At 36.5% G+C, this 21,929-nt stretch overlaps 1 protein-coding gene across 1 annotated transcript in view; it reads left to right on the forward strand.

The window, feature by feature from the left end:
- ccdc148 (coiled-coil domain containing 148) overlaps positions 1-21,929 on the forward strand; it is a 32,397-nt gene that overhangs the window by 7,420 nt on the left and 3,048 nt on the right. Inside the window, exons 7-12 of the mRNA XM_005805336.3 lie at positions 2,781-2,876; positions 3,897-4,078; positions 4,415-4,553; positions 9,871-10,077; positions 20,844-20,984; positions 21,668-21,786. Of these exons, the coding sequence (XP_005805393.2) occupies positions 2,781-2,876; positions 3,897-4,078; positions 4,415-4,553; positions 9,871-10,077; positions 20,844-20,984; positions 21,668-21,786 (884 nt within the window). The remainder of the gene's footprint in view (positions 1-2,780; positions 2,877-3,896; positions 4,079-4,414; positions 4,554-9,870; positions 10,078-20,843; positions 20,985-21,667; positions 21,787-21,929) is intronic.

The raw sequence follows: 21,929 nt of genomic DNA on the forward strand, positions 1-21,929 counted from the left end.
CATATTATCTACTTTGTGTTGCTCACTTCTACTTGTTTCGTTCCCATGGGGTCCTGTTCTCTTGTTAGTTGACTGCTCACATTAACACACTGCCAGTTTGACTCCTGTTTTTAAACAAGGAAGAAAAGTTGCTATGCAAGTAAGCATCTCCTTCTGATTCTTTTAGAATGAAAATTCAAAAGTCTAGAAATTCTCAGATGTTATTAGAATTGAGTGATACACTTTACAGCATATAATCAGTACACTTTGACTTTACTGGTTGGTTAATACATTTAAGACCGAAAGTGTATGACATGCATGGTGTAGTTGGTTTTAATGGACAAAATCAGTTTTTGATATGAAGAGCGTGTTACTAATTACAACATCTATTCATTCTGTAGGATGTCCAGTGAAACCTTAGTTCTTAGAATGGTTAGACCCCACTATTTTTATGGGATTTGTATTTCTCTGCATACAGATGGTATGCTTGGTGATGAAATTGAACATTTTACTTATTTCATAATACATCTTCATGCTTTATGCATTCATTAAACACAAAAGAATTGTTTTCTTTTATATTTTCTTTTTGTTTCTCCAGCCCTTCTCCTACTTGCACACCAAATACCATTGTATGAATAAGTACATCATTCTTTGTTCAGTTTCTTTAAATCATGTACATCTATCTCATATTGCCATTCATGACTTTATGATGAATGAAATTTGCGAGGTTAAATGTAATGTTGTGCAACATGGCAGAATGCAATTTGCAGGCACTGTGTGTGAAATTAAAGTTGACAAAAATTTAATCAGTGATGTACCCTGTGATTAAATTCTAAAAATGTAGTTATCATAAGTAAAAGGTGGTGGCCATGCACCTAAATAGTCCAGGACTATTTACATAGTCCTGCATCAGGACTATGTCTTACAAAAGTCTTTGCAGATGTCTTGTTGCATCTACAAATGTCAGTATATTTTATGGATTTTATGTTATGGACTAACATAAAGTAGTTCAGAATAAAAAAAGCAATATTTGATCTGTCTTTACTCTGATATGTCTTAATAAAATCCAAACCATTGCAATCAGAAGTCATCAAATCAATGAAGTCCAGCCATATGTAATTTCCTATCTGTATAAATCCAGCTATTCTGTGAAGGCCTTGGAGGACCGTTTGGGAGCAGTAGTGAACAAACAACATCATGGGGATGAAAGAACACAGTGGAGTAAGCTTATATAATACTTCAAATATTTGGGTATTTCATTGAGGACTGTTTTGCTTATCCTCTGAAAATGGAACAAGTAAGACAAACTACAGAAGACTGAACTGGGCAAATGACAGGCTGGACAAAAACAACCGTAATCAGAGAAGCTGCCAAGACACCCATGGCTACTCTGGAGCGGCTTATGAGCTCCACAGCTACACTTAGTGGAAGGGTGACAAAATGAAGGCTGTCCTTGGAAAACAAGCTGAAATAATTATTGCTTTCAGTTTTGTCATAAGCCATCTAGGGGACACATTAACATACAAGTGAAACTAGCATTAAACATTTTGGGCTACATGGAAAACACCACCAATTAGCTTAAATATAATTTCCATAGTGAAGCATGGCAGTTGCACCACCATGCGGTGAGAATGGAGGAACATACCAACTGGTATGAGTAAATGACAAGATAGAGTTAAATTTAAATAAAATATAACCCGTTAGAGACTGCTAAAAACTTAAAACTATGGTTAACCCCTTCTTTTAGAGCAACAGCGCAAACCATAAAGCCAGAGATACCATGCAATGAATAAGATTAAGGATTTATGAGAATAAATGTCAGTTGTATCCATCTGCTGTTGTTTCAATCTGATGGAGTTTCCACTTTTTTGCAAATAATGGTGAGTAGATATTTCAGTGTCTAGGTAACCAAAGCAGGAAGAGACATAACCCAAAAGACTTGTGGCTGTAATTACTGAGGAAAGTGGCTTTACAAAGCCTTACTGAACAGATATACATATAATTTTTATTTGGAAAATATTTGGAAAACCACATATTATTAATATACCATTACAATGCACTATTTTAAGTCTATTATTTAAAAAGAAAATCAGTACAATTCTGAGTTAAAAATTTTACATTTTGAAAAAATGTTGTTTATCGGGCAGTAGTACTTTTGCGAGGCACAGATAGAAATGGGTGCATTTAACCTAAATGGTAAATTGACTACATGTAAATATTGTTTTTTAGTTAACCAGTTCTTTTGCATAGCTCTATTATCCATATACCTGTAGGAAACTAGGGGTTCAGTGTTTTGCCTTAAGGTACTCTGACATGTGGAAGCAGCTGGAATTGAACTCAGAATCTTCCGGCTGCCAGATGACTTCCATGGAGCTCACTTAATTTGAATTTGTTCAGTATTTATACAGTCGGAGATGTTGACACCATTTGGGTATTCCCTCCCGCAGCCAAACAACTGAGCAAATCAATGCAATTTATGAATATTATCTTCTTGTAATTTCTCCTTTATGACAGAAAAATACGACCCATTCATGCACCCTGTTCTAAGTGTCTGTTTCCATTTGAAGAACATATGAATCATTTTAGAAAACAAGCAGTTACTGATTAGGTCCCATCAGTGAATCGTTCCATCAGTTTTTCCAATTCTAAATGTAGAATGATTTAAGCTGAGAAATCTTTTAAACACTGTTGTTACTAAATTAATGATTAGATTTAGTTACACACCTAATCAATGTTTTTATTGACTGCATGAATAAAAATAAATCACCAACATTTTCTATGTGTCACTCTTGAATTGCCAGATCAATTTTGTGAAAGACCAACAAATAGATGTAATTGCAAAGCTTAATGCAGAGTACCAGGACATAGAGCAGCAGATCAAGGACATTGGCTTTGAGGTATGTTTATTACTGCCTTTTAGGCTGTTTCTCAGTTGATGACCATTTTCTGTACCGTGTATACTTTACATCTGCTGGACAGCAAGTGAAATTTGACTAATTTTAGAGTTTTGAAAATGTGGACAGTATTGGACATAAAAACAGTATGAAAAGAGCATTAAGGTTTTCCATCAGTTGACACACTCACATTTACAGTGAAGGAGAGCTTGTTGTGATTGTGACCCGTCAGCTCGGGCTGATCACTCCCTTAGACCAACAATAAATTATAACCACATGATTATTCTCCTTTCAAAGTTTAGTAATGTAATTACTATGCAAAACATGTAACTCTGAACATTAAATCTGGGAAAACATTGTAAAAAACTAAAGTAATTGAACTCTATATTTAGGTAGGCCACTGAAGGCAGGCATTGGCATTTTTCACAATATATTACTAAAACTGTGTCTTACTTCAGTTTTTATGTTTTTCTCCGCTTGTTGAATTTTAGGTTCAATTTAGTTATTTTGTTTATTTGTGGATGAAAGGAGGTAAGTCATGTTTTAAGACCTAAATGATGGGGCAAATTTATTAAAACTGGATTTACTAATTAACAGTTATTCTAATTCTTTGGGCTAATCTTGAAATGAGATTTGAGAATAAGTGCTCTGCTTTGTTCTGAGATTCAGGACACATTGTTTTAGTTTCACATTCATGACAGTTTTACTCTGCATCAAAGAGATTTTGCTAACTAAAGGCACTGTTCTTTCTTTTATAATTTTTTTGTTGGAGAATATTTCCACCGTTAATTAAAGGAATGTTTGTGTCTGAAAAACCCATTCTTCCTGTTACAGTAGTCAAATGGGCTAAAATTGTTATTTTCCAAAGCACATATTGAATTTCTTATTTTCCTTTTTTTTTTTTACCTAAACAAAGAATACAGCTAAATGTATCTAACTATACAAACATTAACATACTTGGACATCATAAAAATATGTGATTGATTAGAACAACATTAGGTTGATTATTTTTTTTCTTCTCAGAAATACTATATTGGTACTCCATATATTGTGGTGAGATCAGAAACCATTCCTGAGGAGGTTTTGAATGCAGACTGCCCTTATCCAGAGCTGAAGGACTCTCTGATCCAGGCCTTCCAGTCCCTCTCAGAGAGGTTCCAGGACAAACTCCAGAGGCTGACAAAGCAGCTGCAAGAAAATGACATGTAAGTACAGTTGTATTTTTTTTCTGATATGAAATAGGTTTAAAAATCCAACTGTTCTGATCCTGTTAACTTCTTATTTGGTAAATATGTGGAAATGCAGAATTTGTTGAACTCCACAGAATAAAGTGAAGCACGTCTGTACTGACATTGTGACTTTTCTCCATGTTATGCTGCTGATTAAGACGAGGTTTCCTCCCCAGGTGGTTGATTGTACAAATCTGCTTAATACTTTATACCATCTGGTACAATAGCTTTTTTGTACTGGTGCAGTGTTGCAATTTATGTGTTAGTGCTGTTTGAAGTAGCAGTGGTATTTCTGTGTTAAACTTGTTTCAGGTGCTGTGACTGGAGTCCAAATGACCATCAACGTTTCCAGTTCACAATGTCTATGTACACTCATGATGTACCAAACTACAGAGCACTTCGTATTGACATGCTGCAGAGACAGTTCCCTGACAGGACACGACTCGAACTGGTTAGTTTTTTTTGGATCTACTTAAAGAATATTGCCAAGTTTATTTGGCTTCCGATTCGATCCCATTATCTGTATTTAAATAAAATTGAAATTTTATTTAAATCTCAATTTTAAATAAAATTGAGATTTTTATCTCAGTTCAGCCAAAGTTTGGATTATTTGCATTTTGACCAACTGCCAATTCTTCAACATATTCTCAAAATGTAAAATATTACTCAGAATTATCTCAATGAACACAATATCTTAAGGATGTAAACTTTGTCCCTGCGTTGTAGCTTTTATTACCATTTCAAATAACGGGTTTTGGTCTAAAAATATAGATTCAACCGAGAAAGTGTGAGGATTTTATAAACTACGGGACATTGGTTTTGTGCTTATATTAGGATGTGTCAGTATTTGCTTTTCATATTTAGTTCAATTCTTGAGATGTATTTTTATTTAGTTCTTTGTGACAGTCTCTAGGTGTGGTTCTTTGAATATTTTAAACTTCAAATTTCCCACTCGTGGTGTTAATAAAGAATAATATTTCAGTTCTTATCTATTTTGTCTCTTCAAATTTGTTGTTGTGAATCTTGATCATTTCTCCTGTTGGTTTGTGTCTCGGGATTGTTACATTTCTGCTTCCTTGTTTCCCATGTTTCCAGTATATTCCAAGAGCCATTTTTCCCCATTTGTTTTCTGTTTGTTGTCAGAAGTGGGAAATTCCCCATCTCTCAGTCAGAAAAATCAACTGGAAAACCCTCCTGTTGGGAAAGTGGTAGTTTCAGTAGTAAACTGTGATGGAAACATGTTTATGTAAGATTGTATCACGTAGCACCTGCAACTCTAAGATGAACAAATGAACAATGATGTTTGCTTATAGAAAGTATAACATCGAACAATGTTGGTAATAGGTCGACTTGAGCCTAGTTATGTTGAAAGCCCGACTTCACCAGCTATGTTAGCAGTTACGTTAACTCAACTGTGATGTCAAACCATGTTCTGACTTCTGAGGTAACTGGAATACAGCATCAATTAAACTTCAGATACTTGACTTCCCTCACATCTGCACTCAGTTTCTAATCAATCACCTGCTCCTTGTTCAGCAATCAACTCTCCTGCATTTCAGAGAGCTATTTTTCATATCCTCCTGCAACCTGTCTATTTCTATGCAATTCCTGTGTGGTGCATTAATGTGGATTCGCACCTGGACTTTGGGTTTTTCCTTATTTTTAAGTAAACCTTTAACTTTCACCTCCGACTGACAGAGGGATTGCCACGGCTTGTGTCTAATGTATTCTGTTGCAAATAAAAAAAGTCACATAACCTGCATTTATAATCTTTATATATTGATGCAGTCATTTGCAGATGCCACTCTCTCACCCCTATCCTGACCCGCTCTGTCAGAAGCAGCTCTCCAGTGTGAGTCCTAGTCTCCCTGATCAATGTAGCTCAGTACCCTGAACTGAGATAAGCCTAGACAATGATCCGCTCAGCACGCTGCAGGATGTGCCATGTCACACACTGTGGACGGCTGGCTCTAGCCACTGCCTCGTATCGCCATGACAACCGCCAGGCCCTCTCTCCTCCCCTTGCCCGCACCCAGGGACCTGTCGTCATATCAGTTCCAGCTGGGTACCGCATTTAGAGCTGTGATCATTCAGCCTCGGGGGTGTTGCGAGAGGGAGGAGACATGTCTTTCACTGTGCTCTGCACTTTCCAGCTCTGACTCCACCTAACTCAGCTATTAGTCATAATTTAACTGACTTGCTAATCAGTGTGGGCATAGATTGATTTTGTGAAACCCCTCTGATTAGATGTATAGATCAGGTTTTTTTAATAGCTTTTGATTTATGTAATTTAGAGAGACTTTTTTCTGATGTCTGGGTAAATATGAATAGATCAGTATCTATAAACCTCTACAGGTGATTGTTTAGTTCCACTGAACTTCTGTGAGTGTGTTTGGTTATGTTCAATAAACAACGGCTTGCAAAACTATTCACACCCCTCGAACTTCTACTGGGAACATTGGTAAACAAACATCATCATGAAGACCAAGGAACACAGAAGACAGTTTAGAGACGAAGTTGCGTAGAACATTGAAGCAGGCTTTAATAAGTAAAAATTTGAAAAAATGTCATTCTTTAGATGTGCAAAGAAATACCCGCAGTTTATGTATAATACATAGCATATGATGAAGATTTGCATTTTGCGAGTGTCTTGCTGACATGAAGTTGAACCAACCTCTGAGGTTTTATTGTCAGGTGATTTGACTTATGCTCACTTTGTCAAGAACTCCCTCTTCTGGATGGGGTATTTTATTGTCTTTCATGTCATAAGGTGTCATATGCAAAATGTTATCAGATTTTGTGTGAGCGACCAAGTTAGGTAGAAGGTAATAAATGTGTTTCCACCACAGCTTACTACTGAAACAGAATCCTGGGAGACAATTTGTTTCTGTCGGCACAAGAACTATGGCTTCAGAGAGCCTTTCCCCCCCCAGTGAAACAATGTAAAACATCCAGCTAAATCTACACAAAAAGGCTTTGCAGAAAACAAGGTGGATGTTCTGAGAGGCCCAGTTGAAGTCCTTCTCATTTTTGCTGTTTCCCACAGCAGCTAACTGGATTATTAATGGCTTTGTTCTTTTCTAATTTCCCATAAAGTGCATATTTTTAGGGTACATGGCACATTACTGTTGAGATTCTCCCATCTCAGCTGTAGCTCTCTGTAGCTCCTCCAGAGTTAACACAGGTCTCTGGGTTGCTTTTCTGGTTAACTCTTGCCCAGCCTGTCAATTTAGGAATACACAATCCATATATTCCCATTGGTTTATGGAAATACAGTATATATCCTATGAATCCATCATCTTCATATGATAGATTTAACAGCGCTTGGTGGACTATTCAAACTTCGGATATTGTTTTATATGCTGTGTGTTCTCTGATTACTTTATTAAACATCTAAGACCTTCACAGGTGAGTTTTTTAAATATAATGCTTAGGTATCTTCTGACAGAAGATTTAAGGTATCAGTGTAAAAGGGGTAATCATAAATGCAAGTCTTTTTGTTTATTTGTAAAAAAAAAAAAAAGGTGAAAACCATGTCCAATTCTCCTTACTCCTCACAATTATGCGCTTCTTTGTGTCACATAAATCAATTCTTTGTATTACGTAAAATTCCAATAAATTATATTGAATTTATCAGCTGAAAGAGAAAGATTGTGAAAAACATTTACGAGGCACTTTGTGCTTCTATATATATATTTGATTCTGTTCCCTCATTCTTTCTCTTTTCTGGACAACTAAGACATCGCGGATGCAGCAGAATTTCACAGATGAAATGTGGATCACTGAAGCAAAGTGTTGCCACACTTCAAGTGTGTAGAGAAGGCTCTGTACAGCTCGATGCATCCTTATGCCATAACTGACCTCAATAGACAACCTGTATGCATGGACACAGAGAGGCTGTACATAAACCATGTGTCTTTATTCTAATTTGTGTCTTTGTGTTAATTTATGTCTTCATGCTCATTGCATCTGGAAACACAGGTTAAAACAGGTATGGTGAAGGAGAGGGCAAGACTGAAGAATAAAAAGGTGAATCTTTGAAAGTTGCACATTAATAAACAAGATTCGCATGACCAATCCTGCCACTTCTGTTGCGACGGCGGGTCTGTCAGCTCACTCATTTTCAATAAAACCAGTCAGCCGTCTAATGCCTTCACACTGTCAGTTAGCTGCTATTAGTCCATAGATGAATATCATTCCCTCTGTTCCAATGAGGCAGCCAAGTGGTGCAGCCTCTGAGTGTGCTGACACAATGATGAATAGCTATGGGCAGTCCTCACACCGAAAAGAACTCTTTTCCTTCAGAACATTTCACAGCCAGGAGAGAGGGATGATCTTCTATCCCTGCAGAGCTAGATCAGGCACAAAGGTTTCCCTGTGGTAATGCTGCCTTTAGTGTAGACAGTGTGTCATGCAAGAATGTTTGGGAAATTTTTGCAACGCATCATAAATTTGGTGCATAATGCAGAACAAGTAGAATTTGGCTGCAGTGACTCAGTTTTTATTGTCTTGTTCAGCATTATCTTTAAAAAAATCATATAGGAATACTCCTTGTGTCCTCCCATATTATTTGCTCTCTTCTTGTTTCCTAATTTTTTGGAAACATTTGCTTTAGATTATTGAGACATTTTTGATATCAGACAAAGATAACCTGTGTAAAATGATCTAAACCAAACTTGGATTCGCGTGGAAATATAACTTTCCCCCTTAAATGAATAGATTTACTAAACTTTCTTAAGTTTCACCTGCTGTTTAGATAGAACATGTCTGGCAACGAGGTAGGCTAAAAGATCACAGAAAGACACACGTCACGCCAAAATCTAAAGAAATTCGAAAACAGAGTTAGGCCTGGAACAACGTCTAAAATACTGCAGGCCTCATTTACTGCAGTATAAAGTCAGCATTCATCATTCAACGATAGGACAATGGGCAAAATTGGGAGAGCTCCCTGTTAAAAATAAAAAAGAACACGAGGCCCTTGTCATGATTCCTAAAAAATCTTCCTGATAATCCCTAATATTTTTAATAAAGCATTCTCTGGAATAGTGATGCATCCGGTGTAAAACTCGACAGTGTTTATGTTAAAAAATCCCCCATCCTACAGACAATCAAACATTGGGGTCATTCAGTCAAACCAATCGACTTTATACCATTAGGTGGCTGTAGTTACAGCGAAGAAGGTCAGTTTTCTTTCCAAAAAGCCCATAATAAATATAATTACGACACAATTAAAAGTGACTCTGTGCTCAATACTTTAAAATATCAATTGTGTAGGACGGCATTGCTGTTTAAGGATCTGGATCACTTGATTGACGGAACTTTAAATTCTGCTTTATAGCTGAAACATCTGGCACAGAACATCCATCCAGTTTGTCAGCCAAATTGTGCTCAAGTGCAGCGAGACATTATCTAAAGTACACAAGAAAAATCACATCTTAATACCTGAAAAACGTGAAGTGAAGGTTTTGGGGTGGCCTAAGTAAAGTCCAAAATTCCTTCATAGTGATGTGAAAGTACCACAAACAGTTGAGTATTGTTATTCCAAACAGGTGGGGGCAGAACCAGAGGGTGAATACTTTTTTTTTTACATAATCTGTTATGAATAGGCTATCTCAATAAATAAATGAGTTTGAAAATTGTTTTTTGCATTTATTTAGGTGAAAACATTTACATGTGACAAAAATATACATATCCATGGCACAGATAGAGTTTAAAAATGACCACATTTAGAAAAGGTTTTATATCAGTGTTCCTTCTTTCGATTTCAGTTGCAACATGGACGTATCTGTGACATGCATCGATTCATCCAGAAACAAATAAGAGTCATGACCCAGCAGTGGCAGCGAGACACACAGGAGCTCCTGGACAGGGCCCTGGACACACTGCAGGAGGCGAAACACTCCCACCAGGAGGAGCTGGAGCACCACAGAGATCGCCAGCATCAGCAGGACATCTGCCTGCATCTCAGAGAGAAAGTTGGTGTCTCTTTTACTTTTACCTCTGGTCACTACACATCTGTTAGTATGGAGACAATGAAGATTATTTATCACAGCGCTCAAAGGATTATGCACATGACATGTCCTTTGTAAGTGTCGATGTGATGGTGAGGCGTGAAAGAGATCGTAAAAGGGAGCCTTGTTCGACTGCCTGCTTGTGCATTGTATATCTGCTGATGAGGCTGTATATAATGCAGGGCTGCCTGACAGCATCTCTTGCTTTAGCTGCCACTTGGGATCGGCTGTGAATGCAAACAAGCTAATAAGGATGGTCTGCCGAACATGATGCTGCTGTCTCCGAGGGGTGCTAGTTACACATTGACACAACAAATCCATATGCTGCAGATGTTGTACTGTATAAATTCAATTTACTTTCCCCATGTTTTTTTTTTTTCAGATGGTGCTTTTGTCTGGTAACTGTTTGGATAGGACACTCTGACATGAGCTGGGTTGAGCCAGCATGACTGAGGCTCATTTAGTCAAATATCATCAGATTTGTTGTTTGTGTTCCACACAAACAACAAATTTGTTTTTTTGATATCTGCAGGGTTTACGCTTCCTCCAACATACATGGCTGTATGTTGGAGGGGTTTAACACCATATTTAGTTTTCTTCTCATAAAACATTTTAATCAGCATCTTTAACATAAATGTTGCAACAACCACAAACCTTAATATGTAATTCACTATGCCCATGATGCTGCCACTGTATGTCATAGAACAGTTGTATTCATATTGAGTCTAAATCATACAAAGATAAACTTTACTTACTGATTAACTGACTGTTTTTTGTTGTGCTATCAGATAAAATCACACTGAAGTTTGCATTAAGTGACAAATTTGATCAAGTTTAAGGGGCATATAGATATTTTAGCAAGACACTGTATATCATTGTAATTAGTTGTTTTTAAACTAAAGCCCATCTAGATAGTCAGTTTTCAGATTTCCAGCTTCTTCTCTTCTGCATTTCGGTTTACAAAAAAACCCCTAAATGACCACAGAAAGGAAAAGAATAAAGTTTTAAACCATTCTGACAGAAAAGTGATTGCTTTTCAAATGAAAACTTAACCTTCATGATGAAAAGCCTTTTTAAAACTGAAGGATTTAAGTTTTTCATAAATCAGCATCATTATTGTTAAAAGTGTATATATCTGAAATACTTAGAAGTTTTGGCATTCATTCATTTTCTTTTTAATTGTGAAAAAGAACCAAGATATATTATGTGTGAACAGAACTAGTAATAATCATGTCATGCATGTTAATAAGTCCTTGTTGGTATTCCTGAAAGTAATTTAAGGTGGTGTCTGGTAAGAAACTCATCTTTAGACATATGCATGGTACAATGGTACAAAATAAACATAAGATCATGAATTTAGCAAAATCAATATAAACAGGTAGTGTTAAATTCAATTGTAACCCATAATAATTATCAAAGTACTTTAATCAGCGTAGGTTAAAAACATATTATAGACAGATAGACTGGAAAATAGGCCACAAATCACACAGAGTGTGTACTGCTAAGAGTGTGTACTGCTTAACATTGAAAGCAAACAGAGAGCTGAACTAGACAGAAAAGGATCTACAAATCAAAAGGGAGAAAGCCCAACACTGAGATAAGAAAAAAAACCAAACTGCTAACAGGGGCAGGAACCCAAGCACACATCTATTACCTGAAGTTACCACAGTCGGTCACAATAAAGAGCCTAAAACCTTTAGTTATTTAAAGAAAAAATATTTGCTGCTTCTTGCTGGGTTCCAAAATCAGAGAAGATAGTGCAGCTAGTGATTTAAAACATTAAGTTAGAAGATTCTTTTACTGATCTGTAAAAATCTTAAATATTGGTGTACTTTTAAATTCCTCGAAGCTTAAGTTATTTCTTATCTTCTGAATCTTGTAGATTTAGTTTGACTAAGAGTTTGAAATAAAGTAGATGGGATTTATAGCTTTTATAGAATTATTGATACAGAAGAACTGGGCTTTTGTATACTGTTTTCACATAGTGTCCTTATCAAGGACATTTTTCTCTTTTCTGTTTCTGATGTTCTGACTTGAACATCGGAAACATCTGACTGTAGCATAATAAAGTTGTGCTGAGTAGCAACACAACAATGCTTCCTCTTGGTAACTTCAAACTGTGTCCCTGACAACAATAACAGACTAGAAATTCCAGTAATTTTAATAAAAGCAAATATTCAAATAGATTTGATGCAGGTCACTCATGTAAAAAATTCTTTTTATCAACTTTTGTTGACCGTGATCTCTGACTCAGGAAAATGATTTTGTTATGCACAGACGTCATCTTACACTGAGGCTCAGATTGATGCACGTTTGCATCCAGTCATTATTTTTCCTTGCTGTTATCACCACAGCACAGTGACACAGCAGAGAGACAAGATGGATTCGCCTTTTTACTGCAACTGCATCTTTAACGCCTTGGTTTCCACCACCCTCCGGCGGGTCTATTACCGTTGTTAAAAAGGACTCAAGTGCAGGTCTAAGCAGGCAGCTGGGAGCAGATAAACAAACAAATTAAACTGTTAATAAAGAGAGAAACAAGCTTGTAGCTCAAAGTTCAGAGCAGAGAAGAAGGTGTGGCAGAGAGAAACAAAGTGGAGTATAAGGAACATGAACAGCAAACATAGGTCAGGATTTAGCAGAAAATTAAAATGCAGTACTAAAGAACTTGGTGACAAAACAGTTTTTAACAATAAGAGACATAAGAGTGAAAAGACATTATATTATGGTATAATGGTATGATCTAAAGTTAAAATGTTTAGTACATCTATGCAGCATGTCAAAGATCTTATAAAAAATAACTATTTTCAACAAGATCACATGAACACAATTACAGGTACCCCTAACCATTCCTTAAATAAAATATAATAATTTAAGCACTTTTCTTAAGTTGATCAGTTTCTGTGAACATTTAATTCGCAATCCATAATTTTCTGTTTCCCTGTGTAAAGCTGTGATGTGACCGACTAGGATGTATTTGTTTGTATTGCTACTGTGCCAGTGAGACAGAGAGGAAGAGAAACGGCAAGCAAAAGAAATTTATGATGAGACGCTATGATCCAGAGAGCAGTGCCAATCTGATGAAGCAGCTCTTTTTCCACAATCACTGGCTTCTTCTTCTGGGTCTTGAGGAATTTTGTAGATATCCTGTATTTATAGGGTGTTTGCAATGACGTCACAAAAAGTACTCACCAGTCATCTCGGAAGACAAACAGCAAACACAACCGTAGCAATACATCCAGGAAAATCCAAACAAGCGAGTATTTAAAACGCCGAATACGGTAATATAGGAAATTTCAAAATGAAAATTGAAATTCATTTGATAAACTCAACCCATACCATATGCCAGAGACCAATTGTAGTTAGAATCATGAGTCAACATGTCGTACAATTTGAAATGTTGTTGTGGAGATCTACGTGTGGTCAGTGAATCACACGACAAAACGGAGACTAGTCGGAAAAGAAAGTTTGTAGTGGCCTAAAACTTTTCAAATGGGCATCTCAGCTCCTAGCAGCTATTATTCCCAGCGAAGTAAAACTTTTCCCTTTTTTATTTAACTATTGGAAAATGCTATGTGCCATAAATTTTTCATTTGAAAACATACAACTGATCTGCAACAAGCATAAATGCAAGATCAACACAGAAATAAAATAATTAAATTAACATTTAATGTCTAGACCATGGCCTTGGCTGAGTCAACATTTTCAAGCAGTTTAAGTTTTCTTAAGTGTCTCTTTTATAATGTAAGCAGACAGAGATGCAATATTAGAACCTGCCATAGATTTTATAACAACCATGCCATCATTGTCTGGATAATACTTCTGTTGACTTTTCCCAATGTGAGAATGTAAATGATGAAATGTACAGTTTTTGTCTCCTTTCACTACAGTTCAGACAAGCTTAGAGACATAATTTTGCATTGAAAAGCGGTTTGTGGCTGCGGGGGCAGTGGGAGTGTCTGGTTATCCCTTTGAGTGGCAGACAGTCGGTCAGCTGATGTAGTAAAGCTGTTTGCAGTACTGAATGTGCATCACAACACACTGTAGTCAAAGTTCAATAAATGTCATCACTGAGCTGTACTCCTGCCAAGGTGGATGCAGCACTGTCCAAACCATGGTTGGCTGGTCTATGCAGTATTAATAAGTGGGTTTCAGAAAGTAGCTTTTTTATAATTTAGTATTTTTTTTCAGCAAACACGTTCGGTTGGTTTATGAGACCAAGGAGAATGAGGAAAACCATCACTGATGCCCTGTATTGAGAATGGTAGAGGACCTGTGATGCTCTGGGCTTGTTTTTCAAAAGACTGTGGGAATCAATGTTGCTCTGGAAGACATTATGAATTATGTGAAAGATCATGATATTTAACCTAAAATCCCTGTTGGAATTGCTCAATAAACTGGAAATGGGTCTTCATTAGTTCTTTAAGCAGAATAATGATCCAACACATACGGCCAAATCAACACATTATCTGCTCACCAGACACAAAACCAGCTTTCTCTAATCATCTGTTGCCAGACCTTGAAAACCTGAGGAGGGATTTTCTTCATGAAAATATATTTCAGTGATCTAAGGAGAAGAGAATGGGAGATAGGACCACAGAGTGTGGATGATCTGGATAAACTGTGTAGTGTTTCTCTCTCTTGACTTCAATACTTTATGTGAAAAGTGCTCTTTTTTAGCAAATCTTCTAAAATCCACATTTTGTTGATACCTAGTGATTAATATCTCACTATGTCTTATTCAGAAAGACATAAAGAGATATGAACTATTTTTCTTCCATCCTAAGCTCATAAAAACATTTTTTTTGTGGCATTGATAGACTGGTTCTGACCTTATTTTAGGTAAGGGAGGGTTTGCTCCCTTATTTTAGGGAGCAAACCTGTCTTATCTTAACAAAGGACAGGTAAAAAATGTCCAGGGAGAAAATTCGGGGTAATTGATTTCTTTACTCCTTGTCACACAAAATCAAAAATGATTCTCTTGAGAATCAAAGAAATATGACCTGCTGGACTCGTAAATGATATTATAAACCTCATCTGCGAGGAGCGGTAATATAACCTTTGTCCTCACCTATAAATCATACATTGGCAGAGGTAAGGTGAAATGGATAAATACTATAATGAGTAAAAATTCACGCCTGAGACGCAGCTCATTTCATTTCTTTTTTATCAACGAATTCCAGACTCGTCTTTTCATCTCATCAGGCGTTTGTTCTGGGCCATTCTGGCTGCTGTAATTAGCTGGTATTGTTCTTGGTGTTACTCCTCATTCCAGCCTTTTATTATGTCCTTGCTTTCATTTTACCTCCCGCTTATATTTCGCCCCCAGGCGTCTTTGATTGTGTGATTGTGTTTTTCCACACGAGTGGATTAAGCCTGGAGGGATGACAGATTGCTGCAACAGGCTCAGGTGGGAGAAGAGATGAGTGGGCCAGCAGGACAAAAGACTCAACTATCGGATGGGGGGGACATTTTTCATCAAACAAGAGTTTTTATAACAAGATCTCATTTGCCTTCAGAGTACTTTACAAAACAAACAATGTTGTCGTGGATTAAATTATGGCCAGATTATCTATTATTGTGCCCTTCCCCAGTTAATCGGGGTATTCTTTAGGCAAAAATGTCAGCAGTTCCCCTGTCAGTGACTATTAAGTACATTGTTGGAAAAGTCTCAGTCGCGGAGACAGCGCGTGGGCCACAGTGCTTCAGCTGACAACTCTCTGAGGAGTTAATTGCGCATATGTGTATAATTTTCTCTGTTATGGACATTAGAAAAAATTTCTGATAGGGCCAGCTGTGAAACTCTTATTGCATGTTACAGCAAAAAGCTTTCTTTTTTCTCAATTTGGAGACTGACATTATTTTAAGTACTCTAAAGAATTGCATAATATCAGTCTAATCTTCTTTATACTGATCAGGAAAGTAGTCTTAAATGTGAACTGTGTTCTGTTGTGTCCTGTTTGCTATACCCCATATGCTCTGGGGTCAACTCCTGTGTCTGCAGTACTTCCTTAATCCTTCACTTTCTTATAATTTAGAATTTTACTCAGAAGGTGTTGGTAACTGAAATTTTGATCTGCATTGTAAAGCTAGCATCGCTTAGTTGATTTGTTGACAGCACGTCCATGATGTGAATTTCTCACATTCTGAAGGTGCTCTGTTGGTTTAAGTCCTGGTGACTATGGAGCACATTGGAGAACAGTAAATGTATTCTCATGTTCAAGAAACATGATTTATAGAGGCGACATAAAGTTAAAATTTTATCACAATATTTTGTGGTACTATTGTAGTAACAATAAAAAAATGATTGAACTATTAATTAGTGCTTTTCGAGTCAACTGTGATGATCTGAGTTTAGTGACATGGTGCAGTATCTAGCAGGAAGTGGTTATGAAAAGGTGGGTATAGTGTAGAGATGATAATGGCCAGAAACAACATTTAAATGCTGTGTTGTTTACCCAAAGACTGACCGTACCATCCAACTGATTCGGCTGAAATAGAGACACATTAGACAAGGCAATATTTTGCTATTGTTCAATTTTAGCAACCGTTGCCTCGGTTTCTTGTTCTTATATGAGATACAGTTTGTTCTTCTGCTGGCTGCTGCGGCCGCGTCTACTTCAAGGTCCAATGTGCTGTGTATTCAGAGATGGCATTCTGCACAAGTTAGTAGAACTGAGTCGCCGTCTGAGCTTTTGTTGTCTTTCTGTCATCTCAAACTAGCTCTCTCATTCTCCTGATGCTTTAAAACATCACTAAATACAGTTTATTTATGTACTCAAAAGAGTCATGTAAATAAACTGCATTTACTTACTCAAGAGATTTTAGTTTATTTATAAAACATGTATTTGAAGTGCTATGCAACGGGAGAGAAAGGCAGTTGTTTTTGTCCACATAACTTGCATATTGAATTTTTTTTCAACTCATTCTCTTTTAATCTGGGAATGTGTGCGAACCACAAATTGTTAACTACAGTTTTTATTTTTTATAGATTCAAATCTTGAAACTGATTTTTTTTTCTCAGACAGTAGAATTTTTCAGTTTAAAAGAAGTCTAGATTATGACACCCAAAACTAAAATCTCCACCGAACAGCTGCAAGTACAAATGTCTGCTGTGCGTATTACACAGTAAGAGGTAGATTAATAAACTGTTTATATGTTCTTCTATTGTTTTTCAATACATTAAAGCAGTTACACATATATTAACATGTCTCTCCTTGTGTTGTTTTAATGTCAGATGAAGATATGTTAATCCAGTTGGTTTTCAAACTCTTCTACAGATGAAATTGAAATTCAGATTTTGGAATGACATTATTCCTGACATGAGCTTGTTCTAGAGAAAAGTACCAAAACTGGTAGGATGTGGTAATTGTTTGCTTTAAAACATCACTAGCAAACAAAGGCTAATAATATATTTCCCCATCTTTCTTCATATGTAAACCATAAAAATAAATAAACAATAAAACGTGTTTACTATTATAAGCCTGTTTACTATTATAAACAACTATTATAAATTATAAATTATTATGGCAATAAATATCCTTATAAATAAACAGCCAAAAGAAGCATTTCTTTAAAAATGATCAACTATTGGCCTAAAAACAGATGAAAAAACAAAGTCCAATGAAAAACTTTGAAAGAGGTTTCTGAAACATGATGCAAAATATCATTTGAGACAAAATGTAAATAAATAAATGATTCAAGACTTTTGCACAGCACTGTATATATTAATGATTTGTCACTAAATGGCCTGCAGAAGAACTGACAGCTTTTGCACCGCCCACTGACAGAAAATATTTAAGCAAACAGTTACGCTAACAAAGGCTTTCAGCATGCTGCAGAGCTCAGATAAAAACACTATCATTCTTTTGTCATTTTGACATCTCTTCAGTCTTTCTTGTGCTGCCATGAAAAAGGATGGAGTCCCATTTCTATTTAAATTCACAGAAAGCGAGATTCCAGTGACAAATTACTGTACATAATGGTATTTCTCCCCCACCACGTTTGTGTTCCTTAAAATGCCACTTCATCTCTGCCTAAACAATAAGTCAGACTAATGCATTCTGACAGGATGCATCTACGAGATTTTCCAGATACAAATTATTCTGCGAAATGAACTTTCTGAGAACAAACTTTTAATGTCTGCTAATACAAATGAAAATATATGTAGATATATTTATTCATCATGTATAAAATAATACATGATGATATACAAATATATCCCTGTTATTTCAGTCTGGATCTGAGTACATACTTCTCATATCTGAGACAGATCAGGGATTACCAGCTGATTAAATTACGGGTGCTTGTATTCTGGAATACAAAATCTAACAGAAAACAAATTATCTTCCATTTAATTTTACATTAAAACCAGCAACCCACCAATTACAGGGCAAACTCCTGCCACCACTGTTACTTTTCAATTTTCTCTGATGTTTCTTGTAATTTTGTTATGTAACCTATTTCATTGAATTATTTTTTTTCATATTATGTTAAATATTTTCAAAGTGGCCTGCGCATGGGTTACCTCGCCTTCCTCTTAATGACCACTGAGTGCCAAGTCCCCCTGTGATTCTGACCAGGGTCGAGAGCAAATAGAAAGAAAATGGACTGAATTGTCGTTTTATTGGCTGACCGCCTAGACTGCATTTTACACAGAAGCAACACATTTCTATTTTATCTCTGAAAGATGCATCCCTTCTGCCGTCAGGGGTCTGACATGCATTTAAAATGTTTTAAGAACTTTTCTTTTTTCCCCACAAGGACACAAACATCAGAGGAGAGGCATACAAAAGCAGGAGGGGTAGCAAATAAGCCTTTTGCAAACTTATATAAAGACAACTTGCTAGCTTATAAAGGTTTGCATACATATACACACACACACACACACACACACATATATATATATATATACTGTATATATATATATATATATATATATATATATATATATATATATATATATATACTGTATATGATAATAATGATTCATCTTTCTCAACAAAAACTGTCTTAATTTTAGATATAAAATACAGTAGTAACTAACGCCATCTGTCTTTGTTGTAATTTATACTAAAATCAACTCTCAAATTCTTTAGTCACAATCTAGTTATAGATTTTTTAAATTACATTATTTGATTTATAGTTACTTATATACAATAGGTTATTTGCCCGCTTACTTTTAATTACTGACTGTATTTTCCAAGAAATCAAACTTGGAAGACCAGATAATTACTAAGTCTTTCATCACTGCCGAGCAACTTAACTCTGTGATTGGTTTAGTACATTTAATGCTTTGCTTCACTGAGCACCAGAAGACATTGAAATCAATACCATGCCCTTTCACAATCACCAGATTGCAATACAGAAAGCAGGATTACTATTAACTTCACTGTCCGTATAGACATATTACACTGACTAAAAAAAGTATGAGTAGCTTTCTGAATTTGAATTATATTAAAGACAATATTAATCTCCTATATTTTTTTATTCACTAGATTTATCTTCTGCGCCTAAAATGACATATCAAGTTAGATTAAGGACTAAAAGTCCACGTGAGAAAATATTATGATTTCTAAAAAGGAACAGGCTCAACATTGTTAAATAGAAGTGGATTAGAGGCCGGATCGTTTGAAGTCCCCCTCCTAAACACACAGCTGCTGCTTTTATCTCAGCCAGTCCGTCAGGAACGATTGACTTTATGATAACTGCTGGTGCTAATGTGTGTGAGAGCATGTTAATTTTAAGTTCATCCCTTTGGGTATATCTAAGCTTTCTTCTGATAGATCTGTGAATCCATCTGCCCTGTCAAATGCAACACTTAATACTCAGCAGGCCTCAGACGGGCTGCTGCACAGCAAAGCTGTGCCTTGCTCCTGTAAACAGTGACGCCTCTGTTTGTCTTTTTATACCACAATGAAGAACACAAACTTAACGCCAGACTGTAGGTTTAATGTGACAGTTTGTCACATTTAAATCACCGATAAAAATTATGGGTTGGATTTGAAGTGATGCATTAACACAAAGTAGATATTAACTGTGAGAGTGAAGGCAAATGATTGAATGGTTTTGGATGCCTTTTACAAATTAAATCTGAAATTGTGGTGTGCATTTGCATTGAGCCCCCATTTGTGGATGCCCCTAAGTAAAATCCAGTGCAACCCATTGTCTTCAAAAGAATTTGTACATGGAATGCCTGTTTGTAATTTGATCTCTGTATAAATACAGCGGATCAGTAAACGACTCAGAGGTGTGATAGAGAACATTAGTTCATAAAGACAAAGGTACATAGCTGACTGATCAGAGTTAAAGCTGTGGAGAAGAGCTGGTCAGAATTGATAGGAAGATAAAATGCATCTAAATATGGAGCAGTAACAATCTTTTATATGCTTTAGCATGCTCGACTTTGTGTTGGTCTATCACATTACAGCTCAATAAAACATTAAACTTAATGTTTTAATGTGGAAAAATTTAAAAAGTTTCTATACTTATGAACACTTTTGCAAGGCAGGGTAAGTCACTTACCTCAGAGTTACTCTCTTTACGATGTAGTGCTTTGACAAATCCGGAGGTGATCTCACATAAAGTGTTAAAATCACTTCTGCCATCTCCTTTGGCATCCATTTGGCACTTTGTCAGCTAGTTGTCTGCTCGTTGCTTTTTCAAAGTCACTTCGCATTGATGATAATCTGCTTTTTTTGTTGTTGTTTTTTCCCGGTGTGCATTCATAGCTGCGGCAGTGGCGGGCCCAGCAGGAGGAGGTGGCGAAGCTGGAGGCAGCTATAGCAGCAAGACGTCAAGAGGAAGAAGAGGAGAGACTAAAGCGGGAGCAGGAGAAGGATGCTGCCATGAGATTCCACCAGAAAGAGAAAGTAAAGACTTTATTTATATTTCTGTCCAGGAAAGGTGTTTTTTACTTGCTGCAGCATTTTTTAATCAGTAATGTAGGGCACATGTATCAAAAGTCTTTAAAAGAAACAAAAGTAGTCAGGAGAGCTTTAATGATATACATTACTTATGATGTTGGTATAAGCTTTGTCGGTCTAATTTGATTTGCTTTAAAAAGGATGAACCTGGGTCAATGGAAAAAACCCAAAAGAAAAGTCAATGCAAAAATGGAAATGATGTACACAAAAGAAAACCCTGGATGTTATGAAATTGAAAGCATGTGACATTATCATTACACGGGGTTTTTGATTATCCGTTTTAGTTATTGAACACACAGGTGTGATAACACCAGAACGTGTTTGTTTCTGACTGTTTAATTAACTCCCTCCTCAGGGGTCCGCTATGGGGGGAACTGGCAACCTGGGATGCTGTCTGATTAATGAGAACATTCAGGCCTCATTGGATTCCGTATAATTTAGCACAATAGTCAGACAGACCCTGAAATTTCATCTCATTTTCTCGATTTATATTTATCTGATTCCTGCTGCCTCAGTCAATAGGACATGATGATCCTGGGAGTTTTCTGAGAGTCAACTTTGTTGCTGCGTGATTGCTCTTCTTGTTAACTTTGTATTGTTTGTCGCGTTTCTTTTTTTAATTCTTCCAGCTGAGACTGTTTTATTTAAAGCAGCAGAGGAGGAGGGAGTTGCTGGAACAGAGGGATCAGAAGGCACTCGCAGCTCTTAGGAGCGCCATGGAAGAACAGGCGAGAAGAGACAGGGAGAGGTGAGTGCTCGATAGAGGGACCTCATTTCTTTGTATGTCAGTGTTTTAACAAGTGAAAATACATCCAATGTGGTGTTGATTTTACATATATGTTTTGGCTTTGGCACAGTAGTATATTTACACAAACAGCTGGGGATAGAATA

Source organism: Xiphophorus maculatus, chromosome 7 (genome assembly GCF_002775205.1).
Source record: "Xiphophorus maculatus strain JP 163 A chromosome 7, X_maculatus-5.0-male, whole genome shotgun sequence".
Lineage (NCBI taxonomy): Eukaryota > Metazoa > Chordata > Actinopteri > Cyprinodontiformes > Poeciliidae > Xiphophorus > Xiphophorus maculatus.